This window comes from Stenella coeruleoalba, assembly GCF_951394435.1.
Source record: "Stenella coeruleoalba genome assembly, chromosome: 13".
NCBI classification, from domain to species: domain Eukaryota; kingdom Metazoa; phylum Chordata; class Mammalia; order Artiodactyla; family Delphinidae; genus Stenella; species Stenella coeruleoalba.
Genome location: NC_137159.1, coordinates 9,029,871 through 9,046,910, shown reverse-complemented (window position 1 = coordinate 9,046,910; position 17,040 = coordinate 9,029,871). Strand labels below are relative to the sequence as shown.

General features: G+C 40.9%; 1 protein-coding gene across 2 annotated transcripts in view; it reads right to left on the bottom strand.

Annotated features, from left to right (window-relative positions):
- TMEM131 (transmembrane protein 131) overlaps nt 1-16,034 on the bottom strand; it is a 192,757-nt gene extending 176,723 nt beyond the window's left edge. For both annotated transcript variants that reach the window (XM_079940485.1, XM_079940486.1), the window contains exon 1: nt 15,250-16,034. In XM_079940485.1, coding sequence (XP_079796611.1) covers nt 15,250-15,430 — 181 coding nt within the window. In that variant the 5' untranslated portion in view covers nt 15,431-16,034. The remainder of the gene's footprint in view (nt 1-15,249) is intronic.
- Nucleotides 16,035-17,040: the final 1,006 nt, after the last annotated feature.

Here is a 17,040-nt window from a genome sequence, read left to right as displayed (position 1 = left end):
AAAAAGAAGAAAAAATTTAAGAAGGTAGGAAGTCTTCTCTGTAAAGATATCAAAAACTAACATTTGAGTACCTACGTAAAGTGCCTAACAACTCTATTAAGCATGTATGCTCCAATTTTATAGATGAGAAAAGTCCACAATTAAATAATTTGTCCCCAGGACACAGCTAGTAAATGATAAACTAATTTGTGAAGAAAAGTCATCCATCTGCAAAGCCTTCACCTTGTCTATTTACCAGGCACGAGACCCTAGGTAGAACCCAGCCAGGTGGAAGAACAGATGTTCAGCCAGTTGAGGCTGTTATAATGATAAAAAGCAACAACACAAGAAGTGAACTGTGATAAGAGTGTGTGGGGGTAGGAGGTGGGGACAGAGATACTATTATACGATTTTAAGAGAAAAAAATATTGAAATATAAGGTAGGTTGACACCTGCCTAAAATTACATTTGTGGCAATACTTCACACACTTCAGAAGTTTTTACAGATTGCCAGATACGACGAGCTGAAAAGTTCTCAATTCACAAGTTGAGCCAGTAAACCACAAAAATTAATATATGAATTGTATCTGAAATTAAAATAAACTACCTCTAAATATTATGTATGGTAGACAAGCTATATACAACACATTTTTTTAAAATGTAGGTTTACAGAGTTTCACTGTTTCTAATAATTTTTTTTAATGTGTGTAGGTTAAGAAGAAAATCCTTAGTAGATCATTTTTCTTCACCATAAAAAGAAAGGAAAACGTGTGCAGCAGATGAGAAGGATGGTGAAAGCCATCTATCTCTGGCAGGCAGAATGATGTTCCCCCACCCACCAGACGTCAATGTCCTAATCTCAGGAACCTGTGAATACTTTAGGTCACAAAGCAAAAGCGAATTAAATGGTTGCAGATGGAATTAAGATTGCAATCAGTTGACTTTAAGATAATAAGGTTATTCCGGATTATCTGGGTGGGCCCAATATCTGTAAAAGTGTAAGAGGGAAGCAGAAAAGGGAGGACCAGAGAGATGGCAGCATAAGAAGGACTTGGCTGAAGCCAAGGCATGTGGCAGCCTCTCAAGAAGCTTGAAAAGTCAAGCAAACAGTTTCTCCCCTTGAGCCTCCATAAAGGACATGGCCCTACCAACACCCTAATTTTAGCCTGTGGTATCCATTTCAGACTTCTGATCTCCAGAACTGTAGGATAATTAATTAGTGTTCTTTTAAGCCACCAAGCTTGTGGTTATTTCTTACAGCAGCAATAGGATACTAATACGCTATCTGATCTGAAATCACCAAAACGTTTTCTGTAGCAACAGGTTTGGGAATAACACCTAAAAATAACAACGTTGGCTATACTGGAGAATAATAACTGATACAGATGTCTAGACTTCTACCTCTGGGCATGAAGGAGTAACAGGGACCATACCCTCCCACCTGAAACAACCAAAGACTCAGACAAAATACATGAAATGCTAGTTTTCAGACCCTAAATATCAGTCAATGAAGAAAACAATCTCTAAGAGATGGGAAACAAACAAGGCAAACCCTATAATCGGCTCACTGCCTTGAGTTACTAAGCCACAGGGAGGGGAAGCTGTGATAGAGTCTGGTGGACTCTCTGACTTGATAAGACAGAGCTGAGAGTCCAAGGAAATCAAGGCAGTGAGAGTTCATAGGATGGAATATCATAAAGGAGAGAGCCGCACAGAGAACTACAGAGGGTCACCGTACTCAGCAAAGTACTGATCAGTACCTAAAGTGGGAAATAACTACCCAAAAGGATTAGAGGGAACAGTGCTGGGCACTCACAGAACCAGTTACAGTGCCTGTTCCCACCAGGCTTTTGGATAGAGGACTCAGGGAGGTCTTGCCTCAGCTGTGGAAAATAACTGATCCGAGCCTGAGCCCTGCTCCTGACCCGCCTAACAAATCTTAAAAGCAAGACGCAAAGAAGATCAAACTGTTTCCAATTAACTTAATTGCATCTGAGAACAAAGCTCAAGAGTATTTTTCCGAAGCCAAAACAACAGCACCCAACAAAGTAAAATCTGAAATGTCTGGCATCCAATTAAAGACCAAGCACACAAAGAGGTAAGAAAACATCAACTACCAGGAGAATAATCAACTGAAACCTACCTAGAACCGGCACAGAGGTTAGAGTCAGCCGACAGAGCAATTTAAAAAGTATCATAAATGTGTTCCATATGCTAAGTTAATAAGCAGAGAAATAGAGATAAAAAAGACTGAAATCACACTTTTAGAGATGAAAACTACTGATACAATGTATGAGATGAAAAATACACTGGATGGGATTAATGGCAGATTAGACATTGCAAAAGAAAAGACTGATGAACTTGAATCAAGGCATAGCAATAACAACCAAAATGAAACACAATGAAAAAGGCAAAAACTAAGTAGTACAGTGAGCTGTGGGAACAACTTCAAGCTGCCTAATACATGAATACCTGGAGTACCCAAATTGGGTTTGAGGAGAGGAGGACAGGAAAAAGAGTCAAAGAAATAATAGCTGAAAATTTCCCAAACTTAATGAAAACTATAAATCCATAGATCAAGAAATTCAACAAACATGAAACATGAAAAAAAACTATACCAAGAGACATCAAATTGCTCAAAAAAGTGACAAAAATGAAATCTTAAATTTATCAAAAGAGATATATTACATACAGAGGAACAAAGATAAAGATGACATCAAATTTCTCGTGGGAAACAATGAAAGGAAGAAGAAAGTGAAGGTAGACACTTCACATATGAAATAAACATATCAACCTATAATTCTATCCATAGCAAAAATATCTTTTGAAAATAAAAGCAAAATAAAGACATTTTCAGACATATAAAAGATGAAAGAAATCATTATTAGCAGATACACACTTCAAGAAATGTTAAAGGAGGGCTTCCCTGGTGGCGCAGTGGTTGAGAGTTCGCCTGCCGATGCAGGGGACGCGGGTTCATGCCCCAGTCCGGGAAGATCCCACATGCCGCGGAGCGGCTGGGCCCGTGAGCCACGGCCGCTGAGCCTGCAAGTCCGGAGCCTGTGCTCTGCAACAGGAGAGGCCACAACAGTGAGAGGCCTGCGTACCGCAAAAAAAAAAAACTAGAAGTAATGAAGTAAGCAGAAGAAAGGAGATAATAAAAATCTTAGCAGAAATAGAGAGACAGAGAGATTAATAGGGAGCAAAAAAACCCTGAAATCTGTTTTCCAGAAGAATATTAAAATTAATAAACCTTTAGCCAGATCAAGAAAAATTAGAAAAGACACAAGTTATAAATATCAGGAATGAGAGAAGTGTCACTACTACAGATTCTACACATATTCAAGAAATAGGAGAACACTATGTACAACTTTTTCAATAAATCTAATGACTTAAATGAAGTAGACAAATTCTTTGAAAGATTTTAATTACCAAAGCTCACTCAGAAAAAGACAGATAACCTAAACAGCCCTGTATCTTAAAAGCTGAGATTACAACTAAAAAAAAAGCCACAAAAAAAATTCCCGGCCCAGATGGTTTCAATTGTAATTCTTTGATTGGTAACCACATATTATGGGGAAAATAACACCAATTCCATGCTGACTCTTTCAAAAAACTAAAAAGGAAAAAATACCTCTCAACTATTTCTGAGGCCAGTATTTCTCTATTACCAAAAGCAAAGACATTACAAGAAAACAGAATACTCTCTCTCATGACTACAGTTATAAAAATTCTATTATAAAGAAAACAGTGACAGATTTGGCCAATACATTTTTAAATAATAATAATAAATAGAAAAGTAAAAAATAAAAATGCAAATGGAAACTTGGAAAAATATGAAATCGTTAATTGTTCATTTAAGTCAAAAAGAAAAATTCAAACACCAACAGAAAGATTGACAAAGATGTGACCAAACAACACAAAAGAAATACAAACAGCCAGCAAATGTGTAGAAGAGTTCAGTCTTACCAGCAATTTTTTTTTTAATGTGCCAGGCACTGTGCTAAGGGCTCAACACCCACGACCTTGGTAACTCTCTGCAATAACTCCATGAGAGAGGTGCTATTATTACCCCTACTCTATGGATAGTGAACCTGAGACAGACAGTGGTTAATGCTACTTACCTACAGTCACATCGCCAGAAAGCAGGAGATGGCCAGAGCCCAGACCCACACTCTGAACCACTATTTCTACTTCTCAACTTCCTACCTCTTGTGGACTTCGCTCTCATTAATTTAGATAACTCACGGGGTAAGTGTGGTTTGTTCTTCCTACCCCATCTCCTTGCCATGCACAGTGGAATGGTGCTCCCCAGAATTCCTTCCTTGTTGATGCACACTTTGACTTAGGTCCATAAATAGAACACTGCCTTGCGTCACCCAGAATTTCTCAAGGTTATGTGATCTTAGTACCCCAGCTGGAGCTCTAACCCTCCTCTCTCTGAACCTGAGATACATCTTACACCTAAGTGCATCACTCAACCTGGTATGAAACCATGCCTAAGAAACACTACCAATTTTTAAAAATCAATTAAACAAAGGAATGTCTTTTATTGCCAAGTGGGCAAGGACTTAAAAGAAGGACAACAGCCAATGTGGGAAAGCGGGCACCCTCACACAGTATTGTTGAAATATATGAATTGACAGTTTTCTTCAAAGGCAATGTTGGCAACATCTGTTTTTTAAATGGGGAGTAGAGGGGAGAAAAATGGGGGAGAAGAAAGAGAGATGATGACTGATGTTGGTTCTTTCTACCTGATAGATTACAGAAATTTTTCTCAATTTACTCATCCATATTTTATAATGTTTCATTTTTGCAACCAACATAAATTTTTTTGTGTGAAATTAAGAAGTTTTCTCAAACTGACCTCTAAGTTGTATGCACAAGAAAAACTATTATATACTACACTGTCTCATTTTATTGGAAATTAAAATCCTTTATTATACTCTCACAAACAAGCAACCCCCAGCAGTACTGACAGCCACAGAGGAATTGTAGCCAAGAACAAAGAGATTTAGGAGAAGAAGGAAGAAGGACTGTGGCCCCGCACAACATTAATGTGAGGATTAAAAGAGATAAGGCATGCAAAGCAATCAGCACAGTGCTTGACACAAAGAAAGAACTTGATAAACATTAGCAATCATCATCAAGTAATTCTAGGCATTAGCAACTATAGGCAATAACTGCTTACATAATACATTCCTGAAATGGTACAATATCAAACTTGTATAAATATTATCATTTCACAAATACTTTTTCTTCATTCTGGTTCAACTTTATGACCATCTTTATGGTTTACTGCTTCTCCTACCAAGACAGAACTCAGTGTGTTGAACTCCTTAAAATGCTAGGTCCAGGAAGAATATGACCTAGTCCTTAACTTGCAGAAGCTCAAGATCCTATACAAGTATAAATAAACCCAGATGCAGCTGGGAAGAAACTGACAATATTCAGAAATTATTTTCTATTTACAAGAATCTCTAGGATTCCAATAAAATTAGATCTAATTGCCAGCCTGCTCCCTTCTTACTTTCCTCTCTTGTCAACACTATTCTCAGTAACCTATTTTCGAGTCCAGCCATAACCCAAGAGAAGCCCCCAGTACAGTGAGGTAAACTTCTAAATATGAAATAACTCCCTTACCTGTGAAACAACTACTGCTGAACTAGCCCCGAAAAGAGACATTACCTCTTGATAGTGCTAACCACTACTCCATTATCCATTTTCAAATCAAGAAGCAATACTTCACACGAGCCCATGTCACAAATTCATGGAAGCACTTTTTAAAAGTGATCTGGTTAGAAAAGCACACCGCCCTCTCTTAGAAACTGCTTAGACACCAAGTAAAACTTTAGAATGACAAATTTGAACCTTATTTCAAAGCTCTTTATAAGTACAGTTAAGTCTTAGAAAGCATCTTTGTACCAGAAACAATTTCCTAGGAAAATCTTCTGCTTCCAATTTACTTATTCCCCTCCAAATAAAATCTAAGTAGGGCCTGTGCCACACCATGAATGCAAACCCTAATTACTTTGTACCAATAGACTTGGCTTAGGCTATATCTCAAATTTACTGCTGAGATAGGTTTTTATTAGTATATGTTTTGATTCAAATGTATACTGTAACTACATAGGAAAAAAGGTAGTTCTTAAGAACCAAAGTTAGACTGTCACATCATTTTATAATCAAAACTGATTAAGAAAATAGTCACAAATTGTTAGAACTTAAGAGGCTTAAAATACATTTCATTTTATAGGCAAATAATCTAAGGAACTACCTTAAGCTTGCAGAATTTTTTGTTTCAAAAGCAGACCATGTTTCTTTTATCAAAAACTAGTTCACAACCCTTAGTCATACAATGCAGGTGTGATTTACAATAGCATCAAAAAAGAATAAAACATCTAGGAATAAATCTAATAACCAAGGAGGTGAAAGACTTGTACGCTGAAAGCTACAAGACACTGCTGAAATAAAATAGGACACACATAAGTGGAAAGACATCCCATGTTCATGGATTGCAAGATGTAATATTATTAAGATATCAATATTACCCAAAACAATCTACAGGTTCAATGCAAAACCTATCAAAACCACAATAGCATTTTTTGCATATATAGAAAAATCCATCCTAAAATCCATATGGACCCTGAGAAAACCATAATTCAAAAAGAGTCATGTACCACTATGTTCACTGCAGCTCTATTTACAATAGCCAGGACATGGAAGTAACTTAAGTCTCCAACGACAGATGAATGGATAAAGAAGATGTGGCACATATACACAATGGAATATTACTCAGCCATAAAAAGAAACGAAATTGAGTTATTTGTAGTGAGGTAGATGGACCTAGAGTCTGTCATACAGAGTGAAGTAAGTCAGAAAGAGGAAAACAAATATTGTATGCTAACACATATATATGGAATCTAAAAAAAAAAAAAAAAAGTTTCTGAAGAACCTAGGGGCAGGACAGGAATAAAGATGCAGATGTAGAGAATGGACTTGAGGACACAGGGAGGGGGAGGGGTAAGCTGGGACGAAGTGAGAGAGTGGCATGGACATATATACACTACCAAATGTAAAACAGATAGCTAGTGGGAAGCAGCCACATAGCACAGGGAGATCAGCTCAGTGCTCTGTGACCACCTGGAGGGGTGGGATAGGGAGGGTGGGAGGAGATATGGCAATACAGGTATATGTATAGCTGATTCACTTTGTTATAAAGCAGAAACTAACACACCATTGTAAAGCAATTATACTCCAATAAAGAGGTTAAAAAAAAAATCCATATGGAATATCAAGGGAACCCAATAGCCAATCCTGAAAGAAAAGAACAAAAGTTGAGGTCCCACACTGATTTCAAAACAAATAACAAAGCCAGAGTAATCAAAACAGTGTGGTACTAGTGTAAAGAGAGATTAATAGACCAATGGAATAGAATAGAGAGCCCAGAAATAAACTCCCATGTACATGGTCACATGATCTTTATACAAGGGTTCCAAGACAACTGAATGGGGAAAGGACGGTCTCTTCAACATATGGTGCTGGGAAAACTGGACATCCACATGCAAAAGAATGAATTTGGAACCTTATCTTACATCATATACAAAAAGTAACTCATAATGAATATCAAAATGTAAGACCCCAAACTGTAAAACTCCTAGAAGAAAATACTTCAGGGAAAAGCTTCATGACATTGGATTTGGCAATGTTTTCTTGGATATGACATTAAGAGCACAGGCAACAAAAGCAAAAAGCAAAAATAGACAAACAGACTACATCAGACTTAAAAACTTCTGTGCATCAAAGAATACAACCCTAAAAGGCAACCTACAAAATGGGAGAAAACATTTGCAAATCATCTCTCTGATAAGGGGATAATATCCAGAATATATAAAGAACTACTACAACTCAACAACAAAAATAACCCAATTAAAAAATGGGCAAAGGACTTGAATAAATATTTCTCCAAAAAGGATATACAAATGGCCAACAAGCATATGAAAAGATGCTCAGGACTTCCCTGGCAGCACAGTGGCTGGGAGTCTGCCTGCCAATGCAGGGGACATGGGTTCAAGCCTTGGTCCAGGAGGATCCCACATGCTGTGGAGCAACTAAACCCATGAGCTGCAACTACTGAGCCTGTGCTCTAGGGCCCATGATCCACAACTACTGAGTCCGCGTGCCCCAACTACTGAAGCCCACGTGCCTAGAGCCCAGGCTCTACAACAAGAGAAGCCACTGCAACGAGAAGCCCATGCACTGCAAGGAAGAGTAGCCCCTGCTCGCCGCAACTAGAGAAAGCCCTCGCACAGCAATGAAGACCCAACACAGCCAAAAATAATTAAATAAGTCTTAAAAAAAAAAAAAGAAAAGATGCTCAATATCACTAATTATTACTGAAATGCAAATCAAAACCACAATGAGATATCACCTCACATCTATTAGGATGGCCACTATTAAAAAGAAAAAGAAATAAGTGTTGGCGAGGATGTGAAGAAACTAAATCTTTGTGCACTGTTGGTGGAACTGTAAAATGGTGCAGCTGTAATGGAAAACAGTATGGCAGTTGCTCAACAAATTAAATATAGAAGTACTATATGATCTAGCAATCCCACTTCTGGGTATATACCTAGAAGAAGTAAAAGCAAGATCTCAAAGACACATTTGCCCACCCACGTTCACAGCAGTATTATTCTCAATAGCCAAGAAGTGGAAGCAACCCAAATGTCCATTGGACAATGGATAAACAAATGGATAAACAAAATGGAAAAATGATATATATATGTGTGCGTATATATATATATCATTATATAAATATATACATCATTTTATAAATATATATCTTTATATAAATATATATTATATATATTTTGTAAATATATGTATCATATATATAATTATATATATATGACATATATATACACAACAGATTATTCAGCCTTAAAAAGGAAAGACGTTCCATCACATGCTACGACATGATGAACCTTGAGGATGATATGCTAAGTGAACTAAGCCAGTCACAAAAAGTTAAACCCTGCATGATTCCACTGATATAACGTATCTAAAGGAATCAAATTCACAAAAAACAGAAAGTCGAATAGTGGCTTCCAGGGGCTGGGTGGAAGAGAAAAATGGGGAGTTGCTGTTTAACGGGTAGAGAGTATCAGTTTGCAAGATGAAGAAGTTCTGGAGACCCATTGCCCAACAATGTGAATATACTTGACATTACTGAACTATACACTTAAAAATGGTTAAGATGCAGGGAATTCCTGGCTGTCCAGTAGTTAAGACTCCACGTTCCCAATGCACGGGGCATAGGTTTGATCCCCGGTTGGGGAACTAGGATCCCACATGCCACGCAGCCAAAAAAAAAGGTTAAGATGGTAAATTTTATGTGTTTTATTTTTTACCACAATTATATATAGAAATAAATAAAATGAGTCTGATGCTGTATCATGACAGACCATGTCAAGGATCTTCTTAGACCTTAGACATTTTTCACACCTTTGCCCTAAGTGCTATATTCAACAAAATGAATCAAGAGTTATCGTTTTCTAAAAATCTTTCTAAAGCAATCACAAAGGAATGAAAGAAAAACTGATCTACTACGGATGATAATGACTGCCTAATCCAAAAACACCTTCATAAGAATGAACAAAAGCACCAGAGATGAACTTCTGGAGCTCCTAGACTTCTCACAGAAGTCTGAAAGAGATTTCACCACTGTCAAAAGCTGATGCCACTACAAGCCTTTGGATTATCTCCATTTCCTCTGAAGACAGGGCCAGCTTCTGAGATTATTCCACATGTCTACACTAACTTGTCGCACCAATCTAGAACTAAGAAGTACATGAATTCACAGAATGCAGTGTAATTTCAACCTAAGCAATATACCAGGTACCTAAATCATCAAGAGCTAAGAGTCGAGTCAGGGGCTTCTAATACCAAATACCTGCTCCATGGATCATCCATTCATGAATTTCCTTGGTTTCCTTTTAAGAATGTGCACGATCCAGATGGCCTGTGATCATTTTAATGGTTAAGAAGTTAATAGAAAGTGATATAGATGTTTACAGTTGTTAAAAAAAAAATTCACCTCACTTGAATACTTAACACATTGGTTTTGCATGAACTGGCAGGACTGTTCTTTATCCAGCTGGTATACAAGAGAATCTACTACCTTAAGTACTCATTCAGGATTAAGCAGCTCGACTCGGGAGAGATGGCTTGCAAGGGAACCCTAGCTCAACTACCTACCAGCTCTGTTACCTTGGGAATATTACTTAATTTCTCTGTGCTTGCTTCATGATCTATAAATTGGGGCTTTATGAGGATGTGAAATATTAAAATCTAAAAGTAACAAAAGTGATGGTTTAGATAAGTATATGTTACTCATTTTAGTTACAATAGAAAGCAACATGTAGGGAAGAAAAAAGTAGTGTTGCCCTATGTCTTACTGTAGCAGAATTGCTAACACCTGCATCCAAGTTCAGAGTTTTACCTGTACTGTGGACTCTCAATCCAGGTTTCAGATATGAGAAGGGGAGGATAAGGTCATTCTCGGTGGCCCTCTGTTTAAAACTGAATGCCTGTTATGTATTAATACACACTGCAGATGTTGATAGAGGTTCTGCCCCATAGAAATTCCAGACTGGGTGAAGAATGACACCCATAAAACAATTTAAGGAGCTAAACAAGGCAGTATATGATTAAGTGTCAAAATGAATAACAGCTGAGTAACAAAGACAATGCAAATTGAGAGAGGGGACTGCAGGACTTTAGAGAAGTGGAGAGAGTTGGGAAGTGAGGGCCTAGGGCAGTGCCCCAGGCAGGAGGCCGGAGGCGGTGGGAGAGCTGCCCAAGAAAGTTAACAGACACTGATGCCACTCGGTAAACGGTCAAAATCGAGACCAACGTGGCACAGAGAATAATCATGGCATTAATAAAAACTGGGAAACCAGAGGTAGCGCCAGAGAATTCTGCTCTGGACATGTGCAGCGTGTGCTGGTGGTCAGATGTGCGTGAGAAGGAAGACAGCCAACGGGCAGCTGCAGAGCAGTGACTGACAACAGGGCAGGATGATAACCAAGAAGTACAAAGTCACAGAAACGAAGGAAGAAAAGTTCCAAGAAGCAGCTATCAACAGTGCCTGATGCTGCTTACAGCAGATAAGGAAAAATTCAGCCAGAGAAAAAAGGCCTCTCCGCGTGACAAGGCCAATCAGAAAGCTCAAGCTCCATGCAGATGAAGGAGAATTTCTAAAAGATCAAAAGCACCAACAATGACTTCATTTTCCCCCAAGAGTAGCTTTGCTTATTACTACTCTGGATGATAACAAATTAGATGATTTCACACCTACTCCCAAAAGCTGATTTTTTGGGCAGGTGTCTATGGGGATGGCTGCAAGCATGGCAAAGAGGAGCAAAACTGTCCTTAGCGAGAGAAAGAGAGAACACACTTTTTCCAACTAGAGGATTCCAAGGATCCAGGCAGTAGCAAACAGCTTTTCGTAAAAGCAAGCAACGAAAGTTCTTTAGTGAAGCACTATGAATGAATATTCTACTTACTAGGCCCTAAATTAAAAAGTAATCACTCTACCCCCATGCAAGGATTAAAACATTTCACTCTTAAGAAAATCACTCTTAAAAAACATTTTTAGGGCCTCCCTGGTGGCGCAGTGGTTGGGAGTCCGCCTGCCAATGCAGGGGACACGGATTCGTGCCCCGGTCCGGGAGGATCCCACATGCCGCGGAGCGGCTGCGCCCGTGAGCCATGGCCGCTGAGTCTGCGCTCCGCGACGGGCATTGAGAGGCCCGCGTACCGCAAAAAAAAAAAAAAAAAAAAAAAAATTTTTACATTATGAAGTAATAATTTGATTAGAAGAAAGCAAATACCACTCCTGACCAATTCTACCATCCTAAGACAAAAAACCTAATCAAATTAGGTTTTTTATCTCTTTTCTTCTGGCCTTTATTCCTAAGCACTTTGTTCATATGCTTTGGAGAGAGAACACTTTTGTACCCTCCTTCTGCACTTCTGTCACAAATACATCTTTAATTTGTGCACGAAACTGAAGTATCTGGTAGACAAATTTAAAAGTCCTAAGAAAGACTGTCAAACTTCGCCCTGCCATAAATCGCCAATTAATGATAAAACATGTGACACAAATATAAATTGTCACAGACTAAAACAATCACATTCCTGAAAATTTATCCAACTTTATATTTACTAGATGCATAAAATGTAGCTCTTCATTCATGATAAATTAAAAGACAACCATGCCCTCCAAAAACACATTTCACAAGGAAACTATATTATACATGATATATGATGCTTTTTTCCAAAAGCTCTTATTTGCTTGTAATAATGAATGGGCCGATTTACAAATAAAAATACCACTAAAAGTTATACGTTTAAGATGTACACACGTATTTTCACTATATATATTTTAATATATTTTCATTACACACACACACCCCTATTTTCATTCTTCTTAATATCTAGATCTTAGCTTCAAGAAAAATCTTGACCCCAATCCAGAATAAGCAAGTTAGTTGTAGTAATTACAGTAACTTCCACCTCTGGCAACTCTTTCAGAGGTCCTTACAAACTGTAGAGCAGAGTCAAAACATCTTCAAAGGTCCCTTTTCTCTGGACTAGTGAAACACACCCCCATAGATCAGTGAAGGCAAATGTTAAGATATAGGAGTGTTAAGACATACATGATGTTAAGACAAAGAATGGTTCACGCTTCTGACGTAAAATTAACAACATCTAGTCCAAACATGAAAAACTGCACTAGGTAATCTAGCTATTTCTGCTGCTTTCCTTCCGAAGACAATGAGTTTTATTTTGTTTTGAAGATTTTTTAGTGAGATTCTGCTGCAATAGAAATATGCTAAAACACAAAATGCCCAGAGAAACATCATTAAAATTGCAGGTAAGCCTTAACTTTGAAAAATTATGCTGGTTTATACTGCCAAAATAAACACAAAAAGTCCTCAGGATGTAAATGGACAAAGTGAACTCAGCTACCTTCAGAAATCTGCCCAGATTTTCTGGAAAAAAAAACCCAACAGCATCCTTTGCGGGGTGAATGGTGCCAAATTTGCAGTATCACATTCATGTAAGAAAATCAATCTCACTACTACTCAAACAAAAACTACCAGAATCTGATCAGCAAGGAGGCTGAAAGCACTGGCCATTTTTGGAGCTACCTTCATGGAATATTTGATTAGAGCCAGATCCATTTATGATGGACAGAGTCCTTGTGTTCTATATTAGTAATAATTACCATCAATACCTTGAATAGCTAATTTCTCCATCCAAATTGTTCATCCAGACAAAACATGGGCCACAAAAGGTGTCTGATTCTGCCAGGACCTCTGGCTGATTCGACCACATCTTTTCATCCTTGTACACCCTGGCACGTATTCTCCTCCCTTAACCCTTACATTTACGGGTATTAGAAGAGGTGTATTAAAGCTTATAAACCATACAAAAAGGAAACTGGCAAATATAACCTAGGCTGACATTTCTCAAACAAGGGATTTGTTTACTTAGGTATACAATGAGAATTAGCACATAAAATGGCTCTTGGAAAAATAAGCAGCAGGATGACAATACAAACTTAATGTTTTACTAGACTCAATCATTTTATTTCCCTGTGCTAATGACCCATGAGTATAATCAATCACTCAAACAAATGTTAAATGCCTACTGTGTGCCTGGCACTGTGCAAGGTAAGCAAAGGCAGAGAAAAAGCGGGACACAATACCTGCCAAGGACTACCTTACACTCAAGGAGACATTAACTTATTGTACTATTTCAGACTTACTGGACACCAACTACATGCCACGCTGTGCTGGGCACCATGGCCACACAAGAACCAGCTGCAGATCTGTAACCAAAGATGAACTATGACAACCCCAGGCCTGACTAGTCCTAAAGCAGCAAAATTTTATTCAGGAAATAATCTTGCCTCTGTCAATTAATCCTTTCTACAGATGGCAATTCTCTGAATAACTTTCACCTATGTTAACCCAGACTAAGGTTGCTTAGAGTTAAGTGAGAGGATGTACTGTTCTGAGCAAAAAAATAAACAGTAAACTGAAACACACTGCACTTTAACATTAATTTGGTTTGCTCTGCTGTTGCCCTCAGTAACAATAAAAAGCAAGTGACTTTAGTCGTAAAGAAGAACATCAACCTTAAAGTCATTGCGGCAAGAAATTATTTTCTTTGCAGGGGCAGTTTAGTGTGAAACAGAAGCTAAACTAGCAAGTTTTGCTTAGCTTTTTAAAAACCATTCACTTTTAGTGATTTCTTCATGAAGGCTCTGTGGTCACTCATTTCCCCAGGCTCAAAAAAACACGTAGTAATGACAAAATTACAGATCTGGTCTTCTAGGTTACAAAATGATGTTTTAACCCTGTAAAAGTACCGGTGTTACAGTCATACAATACTAACGAGAGTTTTAAAAATAGGGGTCAGCCCTTAACTGTAAATTATAGATAAAGGTTTGCAAACTAGAAACTTGACATTGGTTTTTAAAGTCTTTCACATTAAAGACAATGACACCCAATTAAGTATCTTAAAACATGTAAAAAATATAAACAGACTTTCAATAGCTCAATAGAGAGCTAAGCAGAATTGTACTATAGAGAGAGAGAATTGTTAGCTAAACAATCATCAATATTGCAAAGCGATACTGAAAAGGGAAGCTGAAAAAACAAGATTCCTCCTCCCAAAATATTTGAACAAATGCAAAGTAAAATTCGGTAAGCTGTCTTGAAGCCTTTCCACCAGTCTCGCTATTTTTACATTTTAAAGTGAGCTCTGTTCGCACGCCGCTATTAAAACCGCAACCAAAAAAAAAAAGTGTCCTCAAATTTGCCTATTAACAGCAATCAAGTCTAAAAATATGCCCCTCCTACCTAGTGAGCCAAGTGGCAACAATATATGAGAACTCAGGAAGTTTTGAAACGGCAGTGACAGGAGACAACAGGGAAGACGAGGGGAAGGAATCACGGAGAACAAGAGCAACTCCGTGCGGCCAACGCCGCGAGTTGGCATCCGAACCGCAAGTTCCCGGCTCGGGACGGGACTCGACCAAGCAACTTCGCGTCGGACCGAGCCCCGCGCTCGGCCGCCCTCCGAGCCCAGAGCCGCGGCCCTTCCTCCCCGGCCGCAGCCCGGCAGCGGCCTCCGCGAGGGCGCGGTGACAGCCGCGGGGCCGGGCCCGGGAGATGCCGGCCGGCTGACACCCACCTTCCTTCTCGGCCCGCGCCGCGGCCACGACGAGGGTCATCACCAGGTGCAGCGCTCCCAGGAAGCCGGCGGCCGCGCTCCGCGGGCCCCCGCCGCGGCTGGCCGCGGGCTCCAGACCGGCCCCGGGGGACGTGGAGGCGGCGGCGGCTCCTGCTGCTCCTCCTCCGGCCCGCTTCCCCATCCCTGCCGGCCGCGGGCCGCCGCGCTCGAGATCCGGCGCGGTCCTTCTCGGCTAGGCGGCGGCGGCGCGGGAGCCGTGGTCCGGGCTCTGGCCGCGGCGCCGGGGGCGAGAGCGGTTCTGGGCCCAGGGCTCGGACTCCGGGCGTGGGTCTGGGTCCGTGCGTGCGTGTGAGCAAGAGTGTCAGTCACGGCCTCGGCCTCTGCATCGCTTACGGAGAGTCGAAGCGGAGAGGCCGCGGGTCAAGCACAGCGGTCGGCCATACTGGAAACGGGCACGGGCCGCGGGCTTTGGGCGCTGGCCTGCGAGGGGCGGGGCGCGGCCCTGGGCACCGCCCCCGCCGTGTCGTCACCTGGGCGGCCCGCCTGGCAGTCTGCCCGCCCCGGGGTCCGTGGGTCGGAACTCGTCGTCCCGCCCTCGGAGGCCCACGGCTTCAGTGGCCAGGCGGGACGAGGGCAGCACACCCCCAACCCGTCACCCCTGGCCCGCAGGGGAGGAGGAGGAGGGAGGCAGGCCAGGGCCCAGCCGCCAGGACTTATGATGGCGGTTCAGGCTTCGCGGAGGCAGTGACGGCGATCACGTGCGGACCGGGAGGCCTGGCCGCGCAGCCGCCGTGGCACGGGGGCGGGGCCGGGGAGGGGCTGCGGAGCGCTGGGGCCGGCTGGGACGCTGCTGTGAGCAGGGGACAAACCCCTGCATCCCTGGTACTGCAATGCGAGAGCCTTCCAGAGGACTGAGTGCGCATCCAGACCTCGAGACCCAGCACGGAAAATGCATTCCAGTGACTCCTCCTGGCCGCACCTCCGCCTCTCAGCCGCTTCGAGAATACCCATGGCCTGATTGAGTTCCTGGTGGCGCTGCCTTGGGGACGCGGACCTGCTCTGTTCATCTTTGTATCCTTCAAGACACAGCACCCAGGAACGCTTAATGGACTCCTCCTGCCCTTGGACTGTGCCCACTTTGCAGCGAGAAAGCCCTTTGGGGTGTGTGTGTGTGTGTGTGTGTGTGTATAAAACAGCAGTGTCCCTGGAGGCAGAGGGCAGACTGTTCTTCAGAACAGCGTCCAGTGTTCATGCTGGCTTTCTCCGTCTTGGAATAATTCTTAAGACATTTTATTCACATATTTCCTTCAAGGCTCAACACAAATGCCGTCTCTTTTAGTCTCCTTCGGGAAGCCACCTCATACCTCTTAGATGCCCTTTTCAGCTTAGGTCAAGGTTCTTCGTGGGCGTGGCTGTTCGCTACAAACTCCCTCTTTAATCAATTAGTAACTTCCCCTAATTCCTAATTTAGTAACTATCTTAGTAACTTCCCCTAACTACAGAGCCGTTTGCTTATGCTTAGCAGGATTTGTTGAGTGAATCCTTGTATGAAGGCCAAGTCCACCCCTAATACGTCTTGGAACAAACTACGTGGGAAAATAAAATTTCAGGAAGACTTAAAAAAGAAGCTCGAAGTGCTACCCTATGCAGTAGTCTTCTTTATCAAGCAAGCACTTTGCATTTTAATAGCCTTACTCTGATTTTTGAAAAGCACTTTTACTTTTCTGAATATTAGAGTCAGAATTTAATCGAATTTTGTTCTCGATATAATTAAATAGGAATAATTAGTAT